The sequence below is a fragment of the Pelophylax lessonae genome, assembly GCF_965119305.1.
Source record: "Pelophylax lessonae genome assembly, chromosome: 3".
NCBI lineage: Eukaryota > Metazoa > Chordata > Amphibia > Anura > Ranidae > Pelophylax > Pelophylax lessonae.
Genome location: NC_138770.1, coordinates 119,948,855 through 119,969,200, shown reverse-complemented (window position 1 = coordinate 119,969,200; position 20,346 = coordinate 119,948,855). Strand labels below are relative to the sequence as shown.

Below are 20,346 nucleotides of genomic sequence, written 5' to 3'. Positions count from 1 at the left end.
CAGAGGTTCGACACATCCCCTGCTGTGCTAGAGCTCTCCGATCAGCAGCAAAACTTAAATGTGCTGATTATAAAACCTTGGGTCTGCATATGCATACCCAAGCATTGTGTATATACCGTGTATATATACTGTATAAATATATAAACCAAAAAAGAGAGCGGCACTCACTGGTCTTGAAAGGTAAACGCACAAAAACGGTTTTAAACAATGATTCGATGAGGCACAAGCTTGTCTTCCTCAGGATAACAAACAAGTGAATCAACAGAACATATATACCCTAAAACCCCTCCCGTCATTACCACCGGCATGATATTATGTCATGCAGTTTTGTCTTTTTTTGTCTTTGCTGACTAATTTTTTTCTCTTTTTTATGTCTGTTTTGCAGGTATCTTTGTTGTTGTTTTTTGTTCTCTCAAAACTGAACATTTTCATATGATTGTTTTTAGCTGGAACTTTGCACTTGTTGATGTCATCGCATGCGGGTGATAATGATGGGAGGGGTTTTAGGGTAGATATGTTGTGTTGCTTCACTTGTTTGTTATCCTAAGGAAGATGAGGTTGTGCCTCGTTGAAACGTTGATTAAAACGTCGATGTGCGTTTACCTTTCAAGACCTGTGAGTGCGGCTCTCTTTTTTGGTTTATATGCACCGCAGTCTCTGCAGCGCAACCGGGCCCATTTTTTATCCCTGATTTGTGTGAGGTGGCAGCCATTGGATACTGTATAAATATATATATATATATATATATATATATATATACAATGCATTGCGAAAGTATTCGGCCCCCTTGAACTTTTCAACCTTTTGCCACATTTCAGGCTTCAAACATAAAGATATAAAACTTTAATTTTTTTTTGAAGAATCAACAAGTGGGACACAATCATGAAGTGGAATGAAATTTATTGGATATTTCAAACTTTTTTAACAAATAAAAAACTGCAAAATTGGGCGTGCATTATTCAGCTCCCTTTAATTAATACTTTGTATCGCCCCATTTTGCTGCGATTACAGCTGTAAGTCGCTTGGGGTATGTCTCTATCAGTTTTGCACATCGAGAGACTGAAATTTTTGCCCATTCCTCCTTGCAAAACAGCTCGAGCTCAGTGAGGTTGGATGGAGAGCGTTTGTGAACAGCAGTTTTCAGTTCTTTCCACAGATTCTCGATTGGATTCAGGTCTGGACTTTCTAACACCTGGATATGTTTATTTGTGAACCATTCTATTGTAGATTTTGCTTTATGTTTTGGATCATTGTCTTGTTGGAAGACAAATCTCCGTCCCAGTCTCAGGTCTTTTGCAGACTCCATCATGTTTTCTTCCAGAATGGTCCTGTATTTGGCTCCATCCATCTTCCCATCAATTTTAACCATCTTCCCTGTCCCTGCTGAAGAAAAGCAAGCCCAAACCATGATGCTGCCACCTCCATGTTTGACAGTGGGGATGGTGTGTTGCAAAGTTTTGCATTGTTGCCAAAAAGTTAGATTTTGGATTCATCTGACCAGAACACCTTCTTCCACATGTTTGGTGTGTCTCCCAGGTGGCTTGTGGCAAACTTTAAACAACACTTTTTATGGATATCTTTAAGAAATGGCTTTCTTCTTGCCACTCTTCCATAAAGGCCAGATTTGTGCAGTATACGACTGATTGTTGTCCTATGGACAGAGTCTCCCACCTCAGCTGTAGATCTCTGCAGTTCATCCAGAGTGATCATGGGCCTCTTGGCTGCATCTCTGATCAGTCTTCTCCTTGTATGAGCTGAAAGTTTAGAGGGACGGCCAGGTCTTCGTAGATTTGCAGTGGTCTGATACTCCTTCCATTTCAATATAATCGCTTGCACAGTGCTCCTTGGGATGTTTAAAGCTTGGGAAATCTTTTTGTATCCAAATCCGGCTTTAAACTTATCCACAACAGTATCTCGGACCTGCCTGGTGTGTTCCTTGTTCTTCATGATGCTCTCTGCACTTTAAACGGACCTCTGAGACTATCACAGTGCAGATGCATTTATACAGATATACAGAGACTTGATTACACACAGGTGGATTCTATTTATCATCATTAGTCATTTAGGTCAACATTGGATCATTCAGAGATCCTCACTGAACTTCTGGGGAGAGTTTGCTGCACTGAAAGTAAAGGGGCTGAATAATTTTGCACGCCCAATTTTTCAGTTTTTTATTTGTTAAAAAAGTTTGGAATATCCAATAAATTTCGTTCCACTTCATGATTGTGTCCCACTTGTTGTTGATTCTTCAAAAAAAAAAATACAGTTTTATATCTTTATGTTTGAAGCCTGAAATGTGGCAAAAGGTCGAAAAGTTCAAGAGGGCCGAATACTTTCGCAATGCACTGTATATATACATAAACAGTGCATAAGTAAAGTATTCAGCGCCTTCACTTTTTCCACATTTTGTTATGTTACAGCCTTATTTCAAAATGGAATAAATTCATTACTGTCCTCAAAATTCTACAAACAATAACCCACAATGACAACGTGAAAGAAGTTTGTTTGGAATCTTTGCAAATTTATTGAAAATAAAAAAGGAAAACAAATCCCATGTACATAGGTATTCAAAGCCTTTGCTCAATACTTTGTTGAAGCACCTTTGGCACCAATTACAGCCTCAGGTCTCTTTGAGTATGATGCTACAAGCTTGGCACATCTATTTTTGGGCAGTTTCTTCCATTCTTCCTTGCAGGAACTCCCAAGCTCCATCAGGTTGGATGGGGAGCTTTGGTGCACAGCCATTTTCAAATGTCTCCAGAGATGTTTAATCGGGTTCAAGTCTGGGCTCTGGCTGGGCCACTCAGGAACATTCACAGAGTTGTCCTATAGCCACACCTTTGTTTTGGCTGTGTGCTTAGGGTCGTTGTCATCAAGGATATCTCTGTACATTGCTGCATTCATCTTTCCCTCGATCCTGACTAGTCTCCCAGTTCCTGCCACTGAAAAACATCCCTACAGCATGGATGGTATTTGCCAGGCGATGACCTGGTTTCCTCCAGACATGACACTTGCCATTGAGCCATTGAACAAAGAGTTCAATCTTTGTTTCATCAAATCAGAGAATTTTGTTCCTCATGGTCTAAAAGTCCTTCAGGTGCCTTTTGGCAAACTCCAGTTGGGATGTTATGTGCCTTTTACTGAGAAGTGCCTTACCTCTGGCCTGACTGGTGGAGTGCTGCAGAGATGGTTGTTTTTCTGGAAGGTTCTCCCCTCTCTACAGAGAAACCATGGAGCTCTCTCAGAGTGACCATCGGGTTCTAGGTCACCTCCCTGACTAAGGCCCTTCACCCCCGATCGCTCAGTTTGGCCGGACGGCCTGCTCTAGGAAGAATCCTGGTGGTCCCAAACTTCTTCCATGGACAGATGATGGAGGCCACTGTGCTTATTGGGACCTTCAATGCTCCAGAATTTTTCCTAAACCCTTCCCCAGATCTGTGCTTCAATACAATCCTGTCTCGGAGGTCTACAGACAATTCCTTGAACTTCATGGCTTGGTTTGTACTCTGACATGCACTGTTAACTGTGGGATCTTATATAGACAAGAGTGTGTCTTTCCAAATCATGTCCAATCAACTGAATTTACCACAGGTGGTCTCCTATCAAGATGTAGAAACTTTTCAAAGATGAATAATGGAAACAGGATGCACCTGAGCTCAATTCTGAGTGTAATGGCAAAAGCTGTGAATACCTTTGTACATGGGATTTTTTAGGTTTTTTTTTTATTTTTAATAACGTTACAAAGATTTCAAACAAACTTCTTTCACATTGTCATGATGGGGTATTGTTTGTAGAATTTTGAGGAAAGTAATGAATTTATTCCATTTTGGAAATAGGCTGTAACATAACAAATTGTGGAAAAAGTGAAGGCACTGTGAATACTTTCCGGATGCGCTATATAATATATATATATATATATTCACTATATTGTCAAAAGTATCGGGAAGCCTACATGCACATGAACTTTAATGGCATCCCAGTTTAGTAGGGTTCAATATTGAGGTGGCCCATCCTTTGCAGCTACAACAGCTTCAACTCTTCTGGGAAGGCTGTCCACAAGGTTTAGGAGTGTGTCTATGGGAATGTTTGGCCATTCTTCCAGAAGCGCATTTGTGAGGTCAGGCACAGATGTTGAACGAGAAGGCCTGTCTCGCAGTCTCCACTCTAATTCATCCCAAAGGTGTTCTATCAGGTTGATGTCAGTGCTCTGTGCAGGCCAATCAAGTTCCTCCACCCCAGACTCACTCATCCATGTCTTTATGGACCTTGCTTTGTGCACTGGTGCGCAGTCATATTGATACAGAAAGGGGCCATCCCCGAACTTTTCCCACAAAGTTGGGAGCATGAAATTGTCCAAAATGTCTTGGTATGCTGAAAGTTCCCTTCTCTGGAACTAAGGGGCCAAGACCATCCCCCCTGCCACCAAATGATTTGGAGGTGTCCCAATACTTTTGACAATGTAGCGTGTGTGTGTGTGTGTGTGTATATATATATATATATATATATATATATATATATATATATATATCTCAATTGTTTTAAGAAGGATTGGAGTTCTGCTATGTATATATATATATATATATATATACTTTTTTTAATAATTATTTTATTTTATTTTTTTCAGATGAAATTGGCTTTTTTAAAAGTGCATATTTCAAATAATTTATTTTAATTAACGTGTTGACTTATCTTAGATACACAATATTTTACTGTGGATGATATTTCTTTGCTAAATTATATATTTTGCACAATACCTAAGCCTCAAATTTTCCCCTTAAAAAAAAGTGTATTTATTTACAGTATTACTATTAACAATTATTTTCATTTTAATTATTTTCTGCTGACTTGTGTTAGATACATGATTTATCTACAGTGGAAATGTTTATGATGGCAATCCTTTGTGCTAGTGTTTTGCCGCTGCCAGTCAATGACCTTCAGTGACACTTGCCCTTGAAAGATGTTCCTTAGGGGGACCTGGTTGCTTTCAGTCCACATGCTTTGTGTAAATGTGACTGTTATCTGTATATTCCTTCCTGTGAGATTTCTGGCCCATAGCAGTCATATCATTATTTTATATTATTTATTTACTTCTTATGCTCCCACTTTCTCTCTCTCTCTCTTTCTCTCGATCTGTCTCTGGCTTGTATGCAATCCTCTCTTCACTAATTATTTCCCCAGTGAGTTTAACAATTGTGATAGATTACCAACACATTCGGTTAGCTGTGGTGCAAACATTATTCTGCTTTTTTTTATTCCTGTGGAGGATAGACTGTCAGGAAAGAGATTTTCTCATTATCTATCCAATACGCTTCATATTGTCTTCCTTTAATGCCAATAAAATAGGGAACAGGACCAGCAGAGAAAAAGGGAAAAAAATATTTTGATTGCGAGTGGCAGAGTTATCACAACATGGATTTGATTAATTGCTGGCGTTCCGAGTTGCTTGCATCTCCCTGCGGTGTATTGCGAAGTTTATTTATATAGATCCTAATATTACCTGCTTGACTTTAGCGCAGATATGATGTCCTCACGAGGCCTTGAAAAGTATTATAATCGTCAATAAATCCAAGCTTTTGGCAAATATAATGGTTCGCTCTGCTTTGCTTACAGATCATTTTAGCCTGAAGCATTTTGAGTCAAAGATTTTTGGGGCTTTAAAATATAAAGGCTTATTAGTCATGAGCAGTGGGCCATATTGCTATTTAAATAGATGCTTGAAGAGTACCTGTTATGGCTTTATATCCTTCAGTCTCTGCAAGAATTAGGTCTTGCAGCTAACTTTCTAACTCTTTCTTTGTAATAATGGCACTAGACAGGGATGCCAGTTATCTCCAGTCAGGGGAGGACTGGGCCAGGGGGAGGGGGGGCAATTGCCCCCTAGGCCGCTCTGATGCCCCATAAAAAGGCTGCCCCACTTTTGCTACAGACATGCCTAAATAATTTCTGGTGAAGAGAAGTAAAAAGAGACAAGGACAGAGCACAGGCCTCCCCCAGCAAGGATGGTGTAAACTGTGTCTGAGCAGAGGCCGGTTCCATGCCCCACTGGAGACTCTCCTCCCCCAGACAGCCCCGACCGAGATGTACCAGCTCCCCCCAACTGCCCCCTGCTGGCCAGGTCGGGAACCGGGATTCAGCCGGTGAGTAGAGAGTACCTGGAGTGGAGCTTCATCCTGGAATGGGGGTCAGGATGAGGACAGGAAGAGGGAGAGTGGAAGCGGGGCCAAGTCACTGCACCATGGGCCTCTGGTTTGTACTTGCCCCCTGGGCTGAAAGTTGCCAGTCTGCCCCTGGCTCCAGTCCTACATGTAATTACTATAGAAGACCTCAAAAATCCCCTACATCAGAATCCATCCATAAAAGTAATTCATGGATAAGTCAGGGGGAGTATAAATTGTCCCTCTGTGTGATGATCTTGTGTTCTACATTACTACTTCGAGAAGCAGCCCTCCTATGATTATGAAAGAATTAAGGGCTTTTGGCAAAGTAACTTTAAAGTTCAAGTATAAATAGAGGCAAAACTTTTTTTTTTTAGTTTTGGATAGTCTTTTTTAGTCTTGGATAGTTTTGGAGTGGGAGGGATTAGAAAACCTGTCAGTTTTTATTGCCGTCTGTATCTCCATTAGGGCAATTCACCCTCTCTATTTGTCCTGTTTACCATTAAAAATTTAAAGTGAAAGTAATAGGAAATCCCAAATTTGGGGTTTTTCCAGAGAGGTAATAGAGGGTGAATCTTCTAAGGGGGACACTAGTTCTGGTGGCCTGGGGGGGCCCAAGGGATTCCCTTAATTTACAGGGATTTCCTTTCACTTCCTGTTTTGGCTATGGGACAGGAAGTAAAGATAAATCCCCCCAATGGGACACAAATGGCAAAAGTAAACCTTACAGGGGTTATATTTTTTCCTATAGTTCTACTCTACAATAAATCTAAGGTTTTAAACATATCCCTTCCCCATGAGAAAGACACTTATCTGACTTCCTTTTTTCCCTTTAGGTGGCAATCCACAACAATAAAATACCTGAAGATGAAAATATCTGCTGACCTGGAATTGTTAATTATTTTAAACTATCTCCTTCTATTTTTTATGTCCAAAATAGACTTGGAAAAAAAGGGGATTTCCCTTCCCCTATCATGGCTTGGGCAAATTATTGTTCTCAAAATGGTTATTATACCATACCTTTTGTGGTTCAAACCATTACCACTCCTATTCCTCCGTCCTTCTTCCATTATCTTGGAAAACGTTTTCTAGTTTCATTTGGAATAAATCCATCCCAGACTGAAATTTTCTTTTTTTTGCAATCTGCAAGGCAATATCATCATGTGCTAGTATGCATCGCATGGAGCATGTTTAGGAGATATTTACAGTACCTATAGGGAAGCCTTATTATGGGCTTCCCTATAGGTAAATGTCAGAGATGGGAGTTTACTCCCAGTTTAATGTTGAGATGTACTATATAGCAGCTATTGTTGAGGATACTAGGCTGGTTTCATCCTGAGAGCAAACAAACAGTAGGTGCATATAGAATTTAGCTATCCCCTATCAGTTCTAAGGTGGCATGTTGTACATTCCCGATGATAACAAATAAGCAGAATGGACTACCCAAAACAGATGATGCCACGTGTAGTGATTGTTAGTCAGCCAGCATTAACATAGAAGATTTACCTAAACTGGTGCAGCTGTACATAGTAACCAATCAGCTTCTAACCTCAGCTTGTTCAATTACGCTTTGACAGTAAAACCCAGAAGCTGATTGGTTGCTATGCACCAGATTCTGTGTCTGCCAGTTTTAGTAAATCTCCCCCTTAGAGTATTGTCACCAACAGACCACCCCACCCACAGAATGACCCACCCTTGCACAAAATATTATCCGGCACTGGCACAAGACTCCTTTATCATTCTTTCTCTCATCTGTCCCAAGTCCAGTGAGTCTATTTCTAAGATTTGCACAGTCCAGCCAGACAGCATAGCCAGGTTGATGTGCTCACTTTTGTTTATTCCTGTTAAGCACTACTAGGGTTGGTCGCCACCTTGCCCTGAGCCTGTAATTGAAAACTGAATGAGCAGTAGCAGACTGATGAGGTCACCACTTTCACCACCTGCAACTATGTTCTGGGTGCACTGCAACAGAGCATGAATAGCTTGTTTCTTCTCCATTGCTGCAGCCTTGTAAACCCTGCTTGGCATTTGCATAGCCCCCAACTGTCCCTGTTTTCGAGGGACTCTCCCTGATTTGGAACAAAGTCCCTCTATCTCTCTTTCCTCCTCATTTGTCCCTCATTCTGGTGATTGGTGTGATCCATATAGTTGTATATAAAATGCACTTTTTATCTTTCAGAAAGTGTTTCCCAGTGCTAAACCTTTCATCCAATTTCTAAATTACTACATTTGTACTTTTCTGAAGCCAGTATAAAGGAATAGTAGTGTTAAAAAAAGCACTGGTGGGTATAACGAATCATTTTTCTATAATTCTCCTTGGGCAGGGGGTGTGACCTATGCCTACATACTTGCTGATACTTGCCCATGCCTCCCAACCTTTTTAGATGGGAATGAGGGACACCTATTAGGAAAAGTATGTAGACATAGGACACACCCCTGGTTATGCCCCCCTTAAAGGAGAATTATACAAAAAAATAATGATTAGTTTAACCCACGAGTACTTTATTTTACCACTACTATTCCTTTATATTGGCTTTTTAAATTTACAAATGCAGCAATTTAGAAATTGGATGAAAGGTTTAGCACTGGGAAACACTTTTTAAAAGATAAAAAGTGCATTTTATATACAACTATATAGACCAGACCAAAATGAGGGACAAATGAGGAGGAATGAGGGACAGAGGGACTTTGTTCCAAATCAGGGACAGTCTCGAAATCAGGGACAGTTGGGAGCTATGCTTGCCTACATACTACATGCTGATCTGTGTCCCTCTTTGTCATCTCAAAACGATGGGAGGTATGCATTTAACACTGCAGGCCTTAGCAGTGATATGGGTGTTGGAGAAAGGAACTAGCACGGGGCAAGGGACCAGTGTTAATTTCGTTGATTAAAACTGACTAAAACTTTTTTGTCGACTAAGGGCTCTTTCACACGGGCGGTCCGATCAGATCCGCCTGTCAGTTTTTTAGGCGGATCTGATCGGATCCTCCATGCAGCTCTATGGGGCAGCGGGTGTCAGCAGAGGTGACCTCCGCTGACACCCGCTGCCATCCGCATCCGATCCTGTGCTGAAATCTGGACGGATGGAAACCCTATTTTTCCATCCGTTCAGTAATCGGAGCGGAGCGGATCTGATGAGAGCGGACAAGCGGTCCGCTCTTCTCCGATCCCCCATAGAGGGCAGCGGGTGCTGAGACACCTCCCTCTCCGCTCTGCAAGCGGAGACGGAGCTGTCATCCGCCCGGCTCAGCGGGGATCGCGGATCGATCCCCGCTGAGCAACACGGATCCGCCTGCGGAGGCGGACCGTGTGAAAGAAGCCTTAATTAACACAATTTTAGTCGACTAAAATACGACTAAAACTGAAACAATTCAGATGACTAAAATACGACTAAAACTAAAAAGACTATAACTAAAACTAAATCGAAATTTGCTGCCAAAATTAACACTGGTGAAAGCTTAATACCATAAATAATAACATATCGATTTTTCACCCCAGGACCAGCAGTAGTATATAATAAGTTTGGAAATTGTAGAGAAATGCTTAAATAATGCATTACAAATTACAATTGAACTACACCCATTCGATTATAGATGACTAAAATGGAGGACGTTTTAGTCGACTAAAATGGAGGACGTTTTAGTCTACTAAAATGGAGGACGTTTTAGTCGACTAAAATGGAGGACGTTTTAGGCGACTAAAATGGAGGACGTTTTAGTCGACTAAAATGTACTGGAGTTTTAGTCGACTAAATACGACTAAAACACTTGCAGAAGACTAAAATGGAACTAAAACTAAAATGCCATTTTAGTCCTAAGACTAAGACTAAAACTAAATTGAAATTTGCTGCCAAAATTAACACTGCAGGGGACAGTTATCTGACACTCCTTGAAGTGTCAGTTTCCTTAGAGGTCTTCAGGGGCTGCAGCACTAGAACCAATGAGAGCTGGGAGAAACAGGCCACTGGAGATGTTCTAATTCAATGGATTAAAATGTTTAGAAATCTGGCCGAGTCTCCTTAACTGCATAACATGGTGTTTTTTTTATACCTGTTTGGCATTTAGGTTTAAGGATAGAATTTGAGTAAATGACGTTGAAAAGTATGCAATGCGAGTAATGAAATGAATCTTGTGTATAAAAAAGGCATTCCAAATCCCGTCATTTCTGTATAATATGTATGCCTCTTCCATCTCAGTAAATACACCGCAAGAGCACTCACAAATTCTCCGGTGTTTCACTCTTATCAGCCTGTTCAAGTTTAAATTTTAAAGCGAAAAAAAAAAAAATCCTATCACAAAACAGAAATATTGAAAGGTGAAGAACGGCCTTTGTTCCCTAAATAAAAAAACGATTATTTAAACAGCTATTCATACAGAACAGCTCATAAGGCATTTTAATTTTGAAGGTACTTTTCAAGATGCCGTGATACCAGCTCAGGAGTAAGTTTTAAGCGTTTTATTTTATTGATGCTGCATCTCTTCTGTAAAATACATCATTGCTCTCTGCAAGAACTCATTGTCAGTGAGTGATGAGAAAAACATCTCTGCAGTTGCTAATGTATTAATTCCATGTTCGATTTGGAGGTGAGAAGCACAATACAGCCCACTCACAGCACTTTAGCTTCAAACCGCTTCTGTTTATGCTGGTATTATATGGAATTATGCTAATGTGTACTTGACTATCATTTAAGAAGAACTCCAGTCTAAATATATTTTTATTATTTTGGATAAAGCGGGACAGGATAAGATTTAGCGTCATCTTTTTTGCTGCACCCAAAAAAGTTTTTTTTTGTTTTTTTTTTTTCAATAGCTGTCTATGTCCCTCTTGTAGAGATTTTTGCCTCCTTCCTGTCCTGAAAGGCTCATATTTTTTAAATATATAGAATAAGCACACCACATAAAAAAAAATATTTAGCAATAAAGTTGTATTAGAAGAGATGTATGGGTTTTTTTAATTTTTACGTTTTTTATTCATACTTACCTAGGTGGATGCAGCATCGGTCCAATGCTGCATCTCTCCCCCGGCGCCTCTAACACTGAGGACCGAGCGATCGAACACCAACGATCGCTCGATTCTCACAGCTCCTCGAGAAGAGAGCTCCTGGCTGTCGGTCACAGCTCTATGCTCCACCCCCCCCCCCTGCTCATTGGAGCTCTGGGCTGTGGAGGGGGCGGGAGCAGCCGGCTCAGGCTCTCAGCGGCTTGCTGAGAGGCTGAGCCAGGTGCCAGCCCAGGTATGTGGGCGGAACCTGACTCCATGGTCGTAATGACGTGGTGAGAGACCGCTCTCTGCTGAAAACGGGTCACAGGAGTGCTGAACGAACTGCACCCATGTGAACCAAATGAGCTTTGGCTGTACTTCTCCTTTAAGCCTATACATACAGGTATACCATAGGTACAAATATCCAAGTATGTCATACCACATCAAGTATAATACAGCATAGGTTTTCGCTCCACTGTTGAATCCAACCAACAAAAATACATACATGTATATAGGTACAGTGAGCACAACCCAAATCATATAGCAGCTGATCTTCAGAAATCCATACAAGAATTCAGTACTCAGAATAGAGTAGTGAAAAGGATAGATAAGTCAGACTCTGGTGAAAAGAGTAAGGAGGTGGAAGAACCCAACGTTTTGGGAATGTAAGAACCCCCTTTCTCAAGAACCTCCTTCCTCAAGGGACTCATACAACCATAAGACCCTCCCATAGCTTTGGTTGGAGATCTAAGAACCAATATGGTTAACGTGGTTATAAACCCTTAGAGACGTTTCACACCGCTGCGCTGCACTGTACCTACGCTTTTTGAAAAATGAACCCGTGGTTTACCATTGACATTCTGAAAGTGCACCAAAAGTCCTGCATACTGCATCTTTGTTGCACTTTCAGAAAACGTACCTATAAGCACGAATGTCTATGGTTTAATGCATTTAAACCACGTCCAAACTGCAGCATAGCAATGTGAAACTTCCCTTAGTGAAGAAGTGACTGGCCTCAGGTGAAAAACGGAAATTAAACAAATCCTTCTACATACGTTGCACCTGTTTATCTGCAGCATTCTCCCCTCTGCAGCCATTCAATATGTACAGTTTACACAGTATTTCTGAGCTTCAGGAGGAAGGGGGTGGGGATCTGATGTCACTCTGCACAGCACAGAGTAAAGCTGAGTGTAATGTGTGGGAGGAATAGACACACCCCCTTGACACAGTCAAATAGGGAAACATGCTGTGTGTTGTAAGGGGTGGGGCTCTCTCCCGGGATAGCTTGAAGTCAGAATAAATGCTCAGAAGTAACTTATGCAGATAGCAGAGGGAAGAGAGAAAAGCTAGAAATCACACTAGGTGCTTTGGATTGAAAAAAAATTGGCCCTTGAAACCGGTTGCTAGGCAACAATGTTTGACGTTGCTCCGGGCCATCTTGACCTCACTCTACTTCCTGTCTCAGGGGATCCGGAACCGGATCGTTTTCCCCGCTGCGGGGGGGTCCGGTAAGCGGGGAAAACAGCCAGGACGCGGCGGGAGGAGGGGGGCACCTCTTCCGCCGCACCGTAAGGGTGACCTCACGGCAAGTCCGCCACTGGGACCACCCTTATTTGAAAGCCAATCGCCCGCCGTTGAAAAAAATACTGGGGTTATGGCAGCTATCTGTTGTTAACCCCTTTAAGACTGGAAGGATTTGCCCCCTTAATGACCAGGCCCTATTTTGCGATTCGGCACTGCGTTATTTTAACGGACAATTGCGCGTTCGTGCGATGCTGTACCCAAACAAAATTGATGTCCTTTTTTTCCCACAAATAGAGCTTTCTTTTGCTGGTATTTGATCATCTGTGCAATTTTTATTTTTTGCGTTATAAACAAAAAAATAGCGACAATTTTGAAAAAAATATATATATTTTTCACTTTCTGCTATATAACATTCCCCCCAAAAAAAAAAATGTTAACATTTTACGCTAATTTGTTTTCTGCTACATATTTTTGGTAAAAAAAAAAAATCGCAATAAGCGTATTTTGATTGGTTTGCGCAAAAGTTATCCTGTCTACTAACTACGTGAAAGACTTATGTCATTTTTATTGTTTTTTTTTTTTTTTACAAATTCTTTTTAGTAATGGCGACGATCTGCGATTTTTAGTGGGACTGCGACATTACGGCAGACAGATTGGACACCTAACTGACATTTTTGACACTTTTGTGGGTACCAGTGACATTACTACAGTAATCAGTGCTAAAAATATGCACTGTTACTGTAATAATGACACTGGCAGGGAAGGGGTTAACAGTTTAGATGATCAAGGGGTTAAATGTGACCCTAGGGGAGTGAGTCTAACTGTGGGGGGGGGGGGCTTCTGAAATGACCATAGAGACATGTGATCCTATATAGAAGGATCACATGAGCTCTGTGATCATTTCAGGGAGAAGGACGGTCAGCTGTGTTTACAAAAGCCGACCGTCCTTCTCTCTCAGCGGGGAATGATCGAGGGTATCAGGCGGCGATCGGAGCCGCCTGACACACGCATCGGCTTCCCCACTGATGATCGTGGAGGGGAAGCGTGCTGCCGGCAGCGCGCGCTCGCCACCTAGCTCCTTCCAGGCGAGTGACGTAGATCTATGTAGTTTTGCCTGTACAAGCCAGCCTGCCGCAGTAAATATAACGTAAGCAGTCGGGAAGTGGTTAAATAAATTGTTTCTAACTGTGTTTTTCTATCTTCTTATAATGTCTCCAGTGAGCTCCGGAACATACATATATCTAATTAATAATTTTTCTGGGTGTATTGTATATTATTTCTCTGAGGCAGCCATATCTGCACATTCTTCTGCACATTCTTCGCCCTTGCTTCCTGCATTGTAGTATTACACAATGGTTGCGCTTTACTGCACACAATGCACATCAGTTGGGTTGATTTACTAAAGGAGTAGGGACTGTTCAGCTGGCAAATATAATGTTTAACTTGCAAGAAAATGTAAGTAAATAAATTGAACCTGTGTTCCCTATTAATATATCGGAGGGGAAACATTGGATTCTTTCCTAGGACATGACTGGGTATTCAAAATGAGCACAGCTTCACTCTATTCACTAACATTGCTTTACCCATAGTAAGTCAGCGTCCATCCTGGAAATACACTGCACCTTTAATAAGAAAAAAGCATGCAGCCCTTTGCCATCAATATAACTGAATTTTTTGTTTCTTTTCAGACCCCTCTGCTTTCCAAGGCCGAGAAACAAACACAAGGTCAGCTGCTGGCTACCAGCGTGAGGTGGGGGCAAACTCCAATCAACCAGTCCACACCATGGGATACCGAAGAGCCACCATCTAAGCAGATGAGGAAAGGTGAAAATCCTGGTGAGTGGACACTCTTTTCAAGCTACAAGTTAAATATACTGTGTATGGGCTCTTTCACACGGGCGGTCCAATCAGATCCGCCTGTCAGTTTTTTAGGTGGATCTGATCGGATCCTCCATGCAGCTCTATGGGGCAGCGGGTGTCAGCGGAGACACCTCCGCTGACACCCGCTGCCATCCGCATCCGATCCTGTGCTGAAATCTGGATGGATGGAAACCCTATTTTTCCATCCGTTCAGTAATCGGATCGGATCGGATCAGATGAGAGCGGACAAGCGGTCCGCTCTCATCCGATCCCCCATAGAGGGCAGCGGGGGCTGAGACACCTCCCTCTCCGCTCTGCAAGCGGAGACGGAGCTGTCATCCGCCCGGCTCAGCGGGGATCGCGGATCGATCCCCGCTGAGCAACACGGATCCGCCTGCGGAGGCGGACCGTGTGAAAGAAGCCTAACTCTTATATCTCACACTCACATCAAACCCTTCTTTGTCCATATAGGGCAAATAAAAAAGGATCACTTTACTCAATGTTTCCCAGCCTCACTCCTTAAGTACCCCCAACAGACCACAATCTGTGAGTTTTCTTTAGAAAACCATTGACATTAATTAAGGCTCGATTCACACTAATGCGTTTTTTTCATGCTTTTTGCTTTTTGCAGGAATGCATTTCATTTTTTTAACATGGGTTCCTATGGAACACGTTCACATCAGTGCATTTTTGTGCCCCTGCATTTTTTGGAAAGGGTCGGAGGATTTTTTTCTTGGAAAATGCAGCGTTTTGCATGTAATAGACTTCAATGGACCTGCATCCAAAACACAAGTATTGCATTGCGTTTTTAAATCTGCCCAACAACACATTTACAAAAAAAAAAACGCAAAACGCTAATCGCGGTAAAATCATAGAAAATCACAGTAAAATCGTTGCAAAATCATGGTTAAAAAAACATGGAAAGCACAACAAAAAGCACTACAGAAATGCTCAAAAGCAAAGACCAGAGAAAAAAGGTTGGGTTTTAGCCTTCCTAGTGGTATTCCCGAGCGTGGCTTGGGGTTAAATTTCAGAGCCAAAAGCGGTAACCCCGAGCCATACTCGGGGTACCGCCAGAAGCATCGCTGGATCCTGCAAAAGAGGTTTCTTACCTTGTCACCGAGATCCAGCGATGTGTCTCGGCGGTGTCTAGCAGCGGTTCTTCCTCCTGATCGTCTCCGTGCCCCGGCTTCCGTCTCCTGCGACGTGACGTTCGCAGGGGGGTGGAACCGGCGGCAAATTCAAATGTAAAAACACACCAAACACACTGATACCATTCAAAATAAAAAACAAATCACATTAGTTTGCCCCCCAGTGCCCTTTCCTGCAGTTTTACTGTACTTTTTATGTAAATATATATATATATATATATACATAATTCTTGTGAATGAGCAGCCCAAAACAACTGTATACATTATATATATATAATAAATGTATACAGTTGGTTTGGGCTGCTCATTCACAAGAATTACATGCAAAATAATGGTACCGCTTTCAGCACCTAAAATCCAAAATAATCATACCGCCAGGGAGGTTAATGGCCAATATGAAAAGGACGATCACAATTATGTCACACTGAGTTTGATAAAAGAAACAAATTTATTAATCCAAAAATAGATAAAAATGCATAGACATACATATAAAAGCAACAAAAACAAGCATATATGTAGATATATACTCCTACTGGGAGTGCCGGTACTTCTATACCAATAGTAGTAATGGTCTTTATTACAGCATGGTCTAGGGGTCCTCAGCAAGCCAACGCGTTTCGCAGCAAGGCTTCCTCAGGGCTAGAGAGACCAGACAGACCAATATTCCCATTGAGACAAAGACAGGGCAGACATACGCTCATTGGGCAGGCGCAGGAGGTGAGCCAGGCAGAGGCAGTTCAAGTTAGTGGTGAATATATAAATGAATAAATGTGCTGGTAATTATCCCATTAAGACATCTGTCTTATACTTGAACTTAAGGTGACATATTCCTTGTTCAGTTGATGAAGTAATAGGATCAAAAATCCCCAGAGGCACTAGGAGTATATTGACTTAACCTCATGACAGCCAAATGGCCTCCCCGGGCAGGCATTACATGTAGTCCTAGTACACCCAGAGAGGGGAAACGTCCTGTAGCTTAAGTCCTCCACGTGAGCCTGCCTGAAATGCTCAAAAGCAACATGCAGTGGTGTGAATCGAACCTTAAAATACATGTACAAGGTGAAGGAAATTTTGAAATCATGACCTGTTGGAGGTACTTGAGGACTGAGGTTGAGAACCAACGACTTAGCTCCTTCTCCTTTCCCATATGCTGACCTTCCCATCATGTTCTCCCACTTCAAACAGGAGTTCCAGTAGAACTGTAGGCCATCTATGTCCCGTTGTGGATATTTCCCTTCACTTCCTCTCCCATAGCCAAACAGGAAGTGAGAGGAATTGCCTGCAAATTAAGGGAATTCCGTGGGGACCCCCAGGTCACCAGAACTAGTGTCCCATTGGAAGATTTCCCCTCTAATACTATTCCTGAGACAACCCAACATTTGGGATTTTCTTTTTACTTTCCCTTTCAATGCTAATTGTAAAAAGGACAAATAGAAAGGGTGAATCTCCCTAACGGGGGCACATACAGCAATAAAAATTGATAGGTGTTTTTTCCCTCTCCACTCTATCCAAAACATATAAAAAATTTGGCCTTTAATTAGACATTTCTAAAACAAGTTTTCACATAGTCATATTTTTAAAAACCATCAACAAAGCAAGCCCCTCTATTGGTTAGGTGGCCTCAGTGCTCTCTGTTAAGGGATTCAGTAAGGGGAATGGGAGAACCCCAATGTCTAAACCATTGCTTTTTGAGCACCTCAGGTTTTGGGTGACTGGACAATGTCTCTTATTCTTTAAAGTATACCAATGTCTACCAATGAGTGTCTATTTACTATTATGTCTTAACTTTTGTTCTGTTAAATGTACCAATAAAGGCATTTTGTTATTTCTGTTCTTAACCAGTTCCCAATTGGAGCAATTTTTACATTCATTGCACACATGGAAAAATATGCATTTTGGCTATAAAATTATTTAAAACCCCAGATCATGATATATTTTCTGGAACCTCTGGAACCAGAGGCCTCGTAGAATAAAAAAAAAAGATGTTTAATGTCACAAAACATTTCCCCAACTGTTTATCAAATGTACATTTTCAGGAAAAAGTATACTAAAATTAGTTTTATGGCAAACACATAATATAATACCCAATTTTTTTTCTAAAATATAAAAGAAGGGATTGCGCCAAGTAAATGGATACCAAACATGTAAAGACTTCACAACTCATCAGTTTACCATTACTGATGAATCATGGCCCTAGCATTATTGTTCTCACCCCATAGTTCCCAACTGTCGATTCATCCCCCCTCACGATCCTAAAATGGCATGTCCTCGATTCTTACAGAGCTGTTCTCTGCTCACTCACAGCTTTTAATTAAAAAAAAAAAAAAAAAAAAAAGAGCCATAGGCAAATGTTTATCAACATTGTTAGGGCTGCTAGATAACTATAAACACAATGTTTAAGGCCCCGTTCACATTGCAGCGACCCGACTTGCCGAGGCAACCTCATAGGTCGCGGCACGCTGCTCGCCCCATGACCTCGGTGCGGCCGGCACGGACTTCATAACATTGAAGTCTATGCAGGTCGCTCCTGGTCCCCCCACAGAAGCTCCGGACCCTTTTTCTAAGTCGGAGCGACTTGTGTCGCTCCTATTAGAACGGGTCCGCAGCTTCTCTATAGAAGGCGACCTATGGCGACCTGTCAGGCGACCAGGTCGCCTCAGTGTGAACGGGGGCTAAGACCCCGTTCAGACTGCGGCGACACGACTTGGTGGGGCAACCTGTGAAGTCGTGGTGCACAGCTCATATAATTGAAGTCAATGCAAGTCGCCTCCAGGTTGCCCCAAAGTAGTACAGGACCCTTTTTCTAAGTCGGAGCGACTTGTGTCGCTCCTATTAGAACAGGTCCTGTACTATTCAATGGCGAGCGACCGACCGCGACTTGTCAGGCGACCAAGTCATCTGACAAATCGCGCTAGTGTGAATGGACCCTTACAATATATATTTTAGTTATTTTAGATCAAAGGAATTAACTTCCCTCTGTAAGTGAGGGCAATTTAACCTCTTAAAGACTAAGGCTACATGTACACGGGACGTTGTAAAAAGTCCTTTGAACGCTGGAATTTAAAGGACGTTTAAACCGTCCGTTGTGTCTCGTTTGCAGCCGCGTTTAGCGGGCGTTTAGCGGGTGTTTAGCCAGCGTTTGCGTTCAGTTTTGTTTTTAGAGGTCAAAAAATCATTCGTTCGCGTTTTTACGTTTGAAATGCCGGTAAGCACACGTTCTGAACATTCTGAACGCAAAGAATTGCTTTCCAAAAACGACACTGAACTCAACTGCCTCTGAATGACTGTAAACGACTCAGTGTACATGGACAGATAAGATAACATAGAGGTGGGTTCAGGGACTTCTGAAAAAAACGCCCAACTGCTCAAAAACGGTAGTTTACAAGTAGCAGTGTACATGAAGCCTAAGCATTTTTCTGACATTTGTTGCTTACAAGTTATAATCTGTATTTTTTTCTAGAAAATTACTTAGAACCCCCAAATATTATATATATATATATATATATATATGTATATATATATATATATATATATATATTTTTTTTTTTTAGCAGAGACCCTAGAGAATAAAATAGCAATCGTTGCAATCTTTTATGTCACACTGTATTTGCACAGAAGTCCTTGAAACTCAGTTTTTTGGTAAAAAAAATACACTTTAATGAATATAAAAAAAACGAAACAGTAAAGTTAGCCCACTTTTTGTATAATGTAAAAGATGATGTTACGCAGAGAATCATGAGAGAATCGTGATCTTTATTCTAGGAAAAAAAATTGTGATTCTCATTTTGTTCAGAATCGTGCAGCTCTACCTGAAGTATATGACCACGCAGGATGGAGCCGGCCCCACCCCCCTGGAGGACATTTGACCTATTGTGCCCTCCAGCCCACTAACAGTTAATATCTATATAAAAACGTACAGGATATACTTGTAATAAAACCTTAAACCATACAATATTACAACGCAGAGCTATGAGAATTTCATAACTTTGCTCACCAGCAGCAAGGAAGAATGGCAGCTTACAATTATACAATTATATAGGCTAGTAATTCAAATAATCGGTGCATTATTAATGAGTGCTCCCATTCTTTCAGTGCCACTAAGACCCCTTCCCAGAAATAGAAACATAGAGATTGTGATTGGCACAACTGTGGGATCCCCTCCCACCGACGTTATAGATAGACCAAACTGCTTGTTCCTGACAAGGATTTCCAGAGCTATGCATTTCAAAAAACACACCGAGTCCTAGAACATCAATCCTGGGTAATGAGCACAGTGCAGTGTGTGATTGCACTCCAAAATCCCCGCTGCAAAGACCTGGCTTAATGTTATTATGTTGTGCTTTAAGATGTGTTCACCAGCTCTGAGAATGTCCTTTTTACGTGTCTGTTCAACCATTTGATCCTTTTCTAATTAAAGCATCAGATACCGACGGACTCCAAAAATAGAGCAATATGTAATGTAACAATTGAAAACTAAGATATATAATATATATATAATCACACCACAAATATGTAACTCAACTTCTAAGTATTAGAATTTTTTAGATTGTTCATTTAGATGTAAACCCTAACTGAATAAATTTACTTCGCAAAAGCACTGAGTTTCATAAACAGTTGCCCTTTTTTTAAAAAAAAACAAAAACATTGTTTTGACAATTTTTCTTAGACCCCATTC

At 41.3% G+C, this 20,346-nt stretch overlaps 1 protein-coding gene across 1 annotated transcript in view; it reads left to right on the top strand.

Moving 5' to 3' along the window:
• The window catches only part of KLHL29 (kelch like family member 29), a 1,145,580-nt gene that overhangs the window by 650,212 nt on the left and 475,022 nt on the right, over positions 1 to 20,346 (top strand). Inside the window, exon 4 of the mRNA XM_082249639.1 lies at positions 14,349 to 14,496. Within this exon, the coding sequence (XP_082105765.1) occupies positions 14,349 to 14,496 (148 nt within the window). The remainder of the gene's footprint in view (positions 1 to 14,348; positions 14,497 to 20,346) is intronic.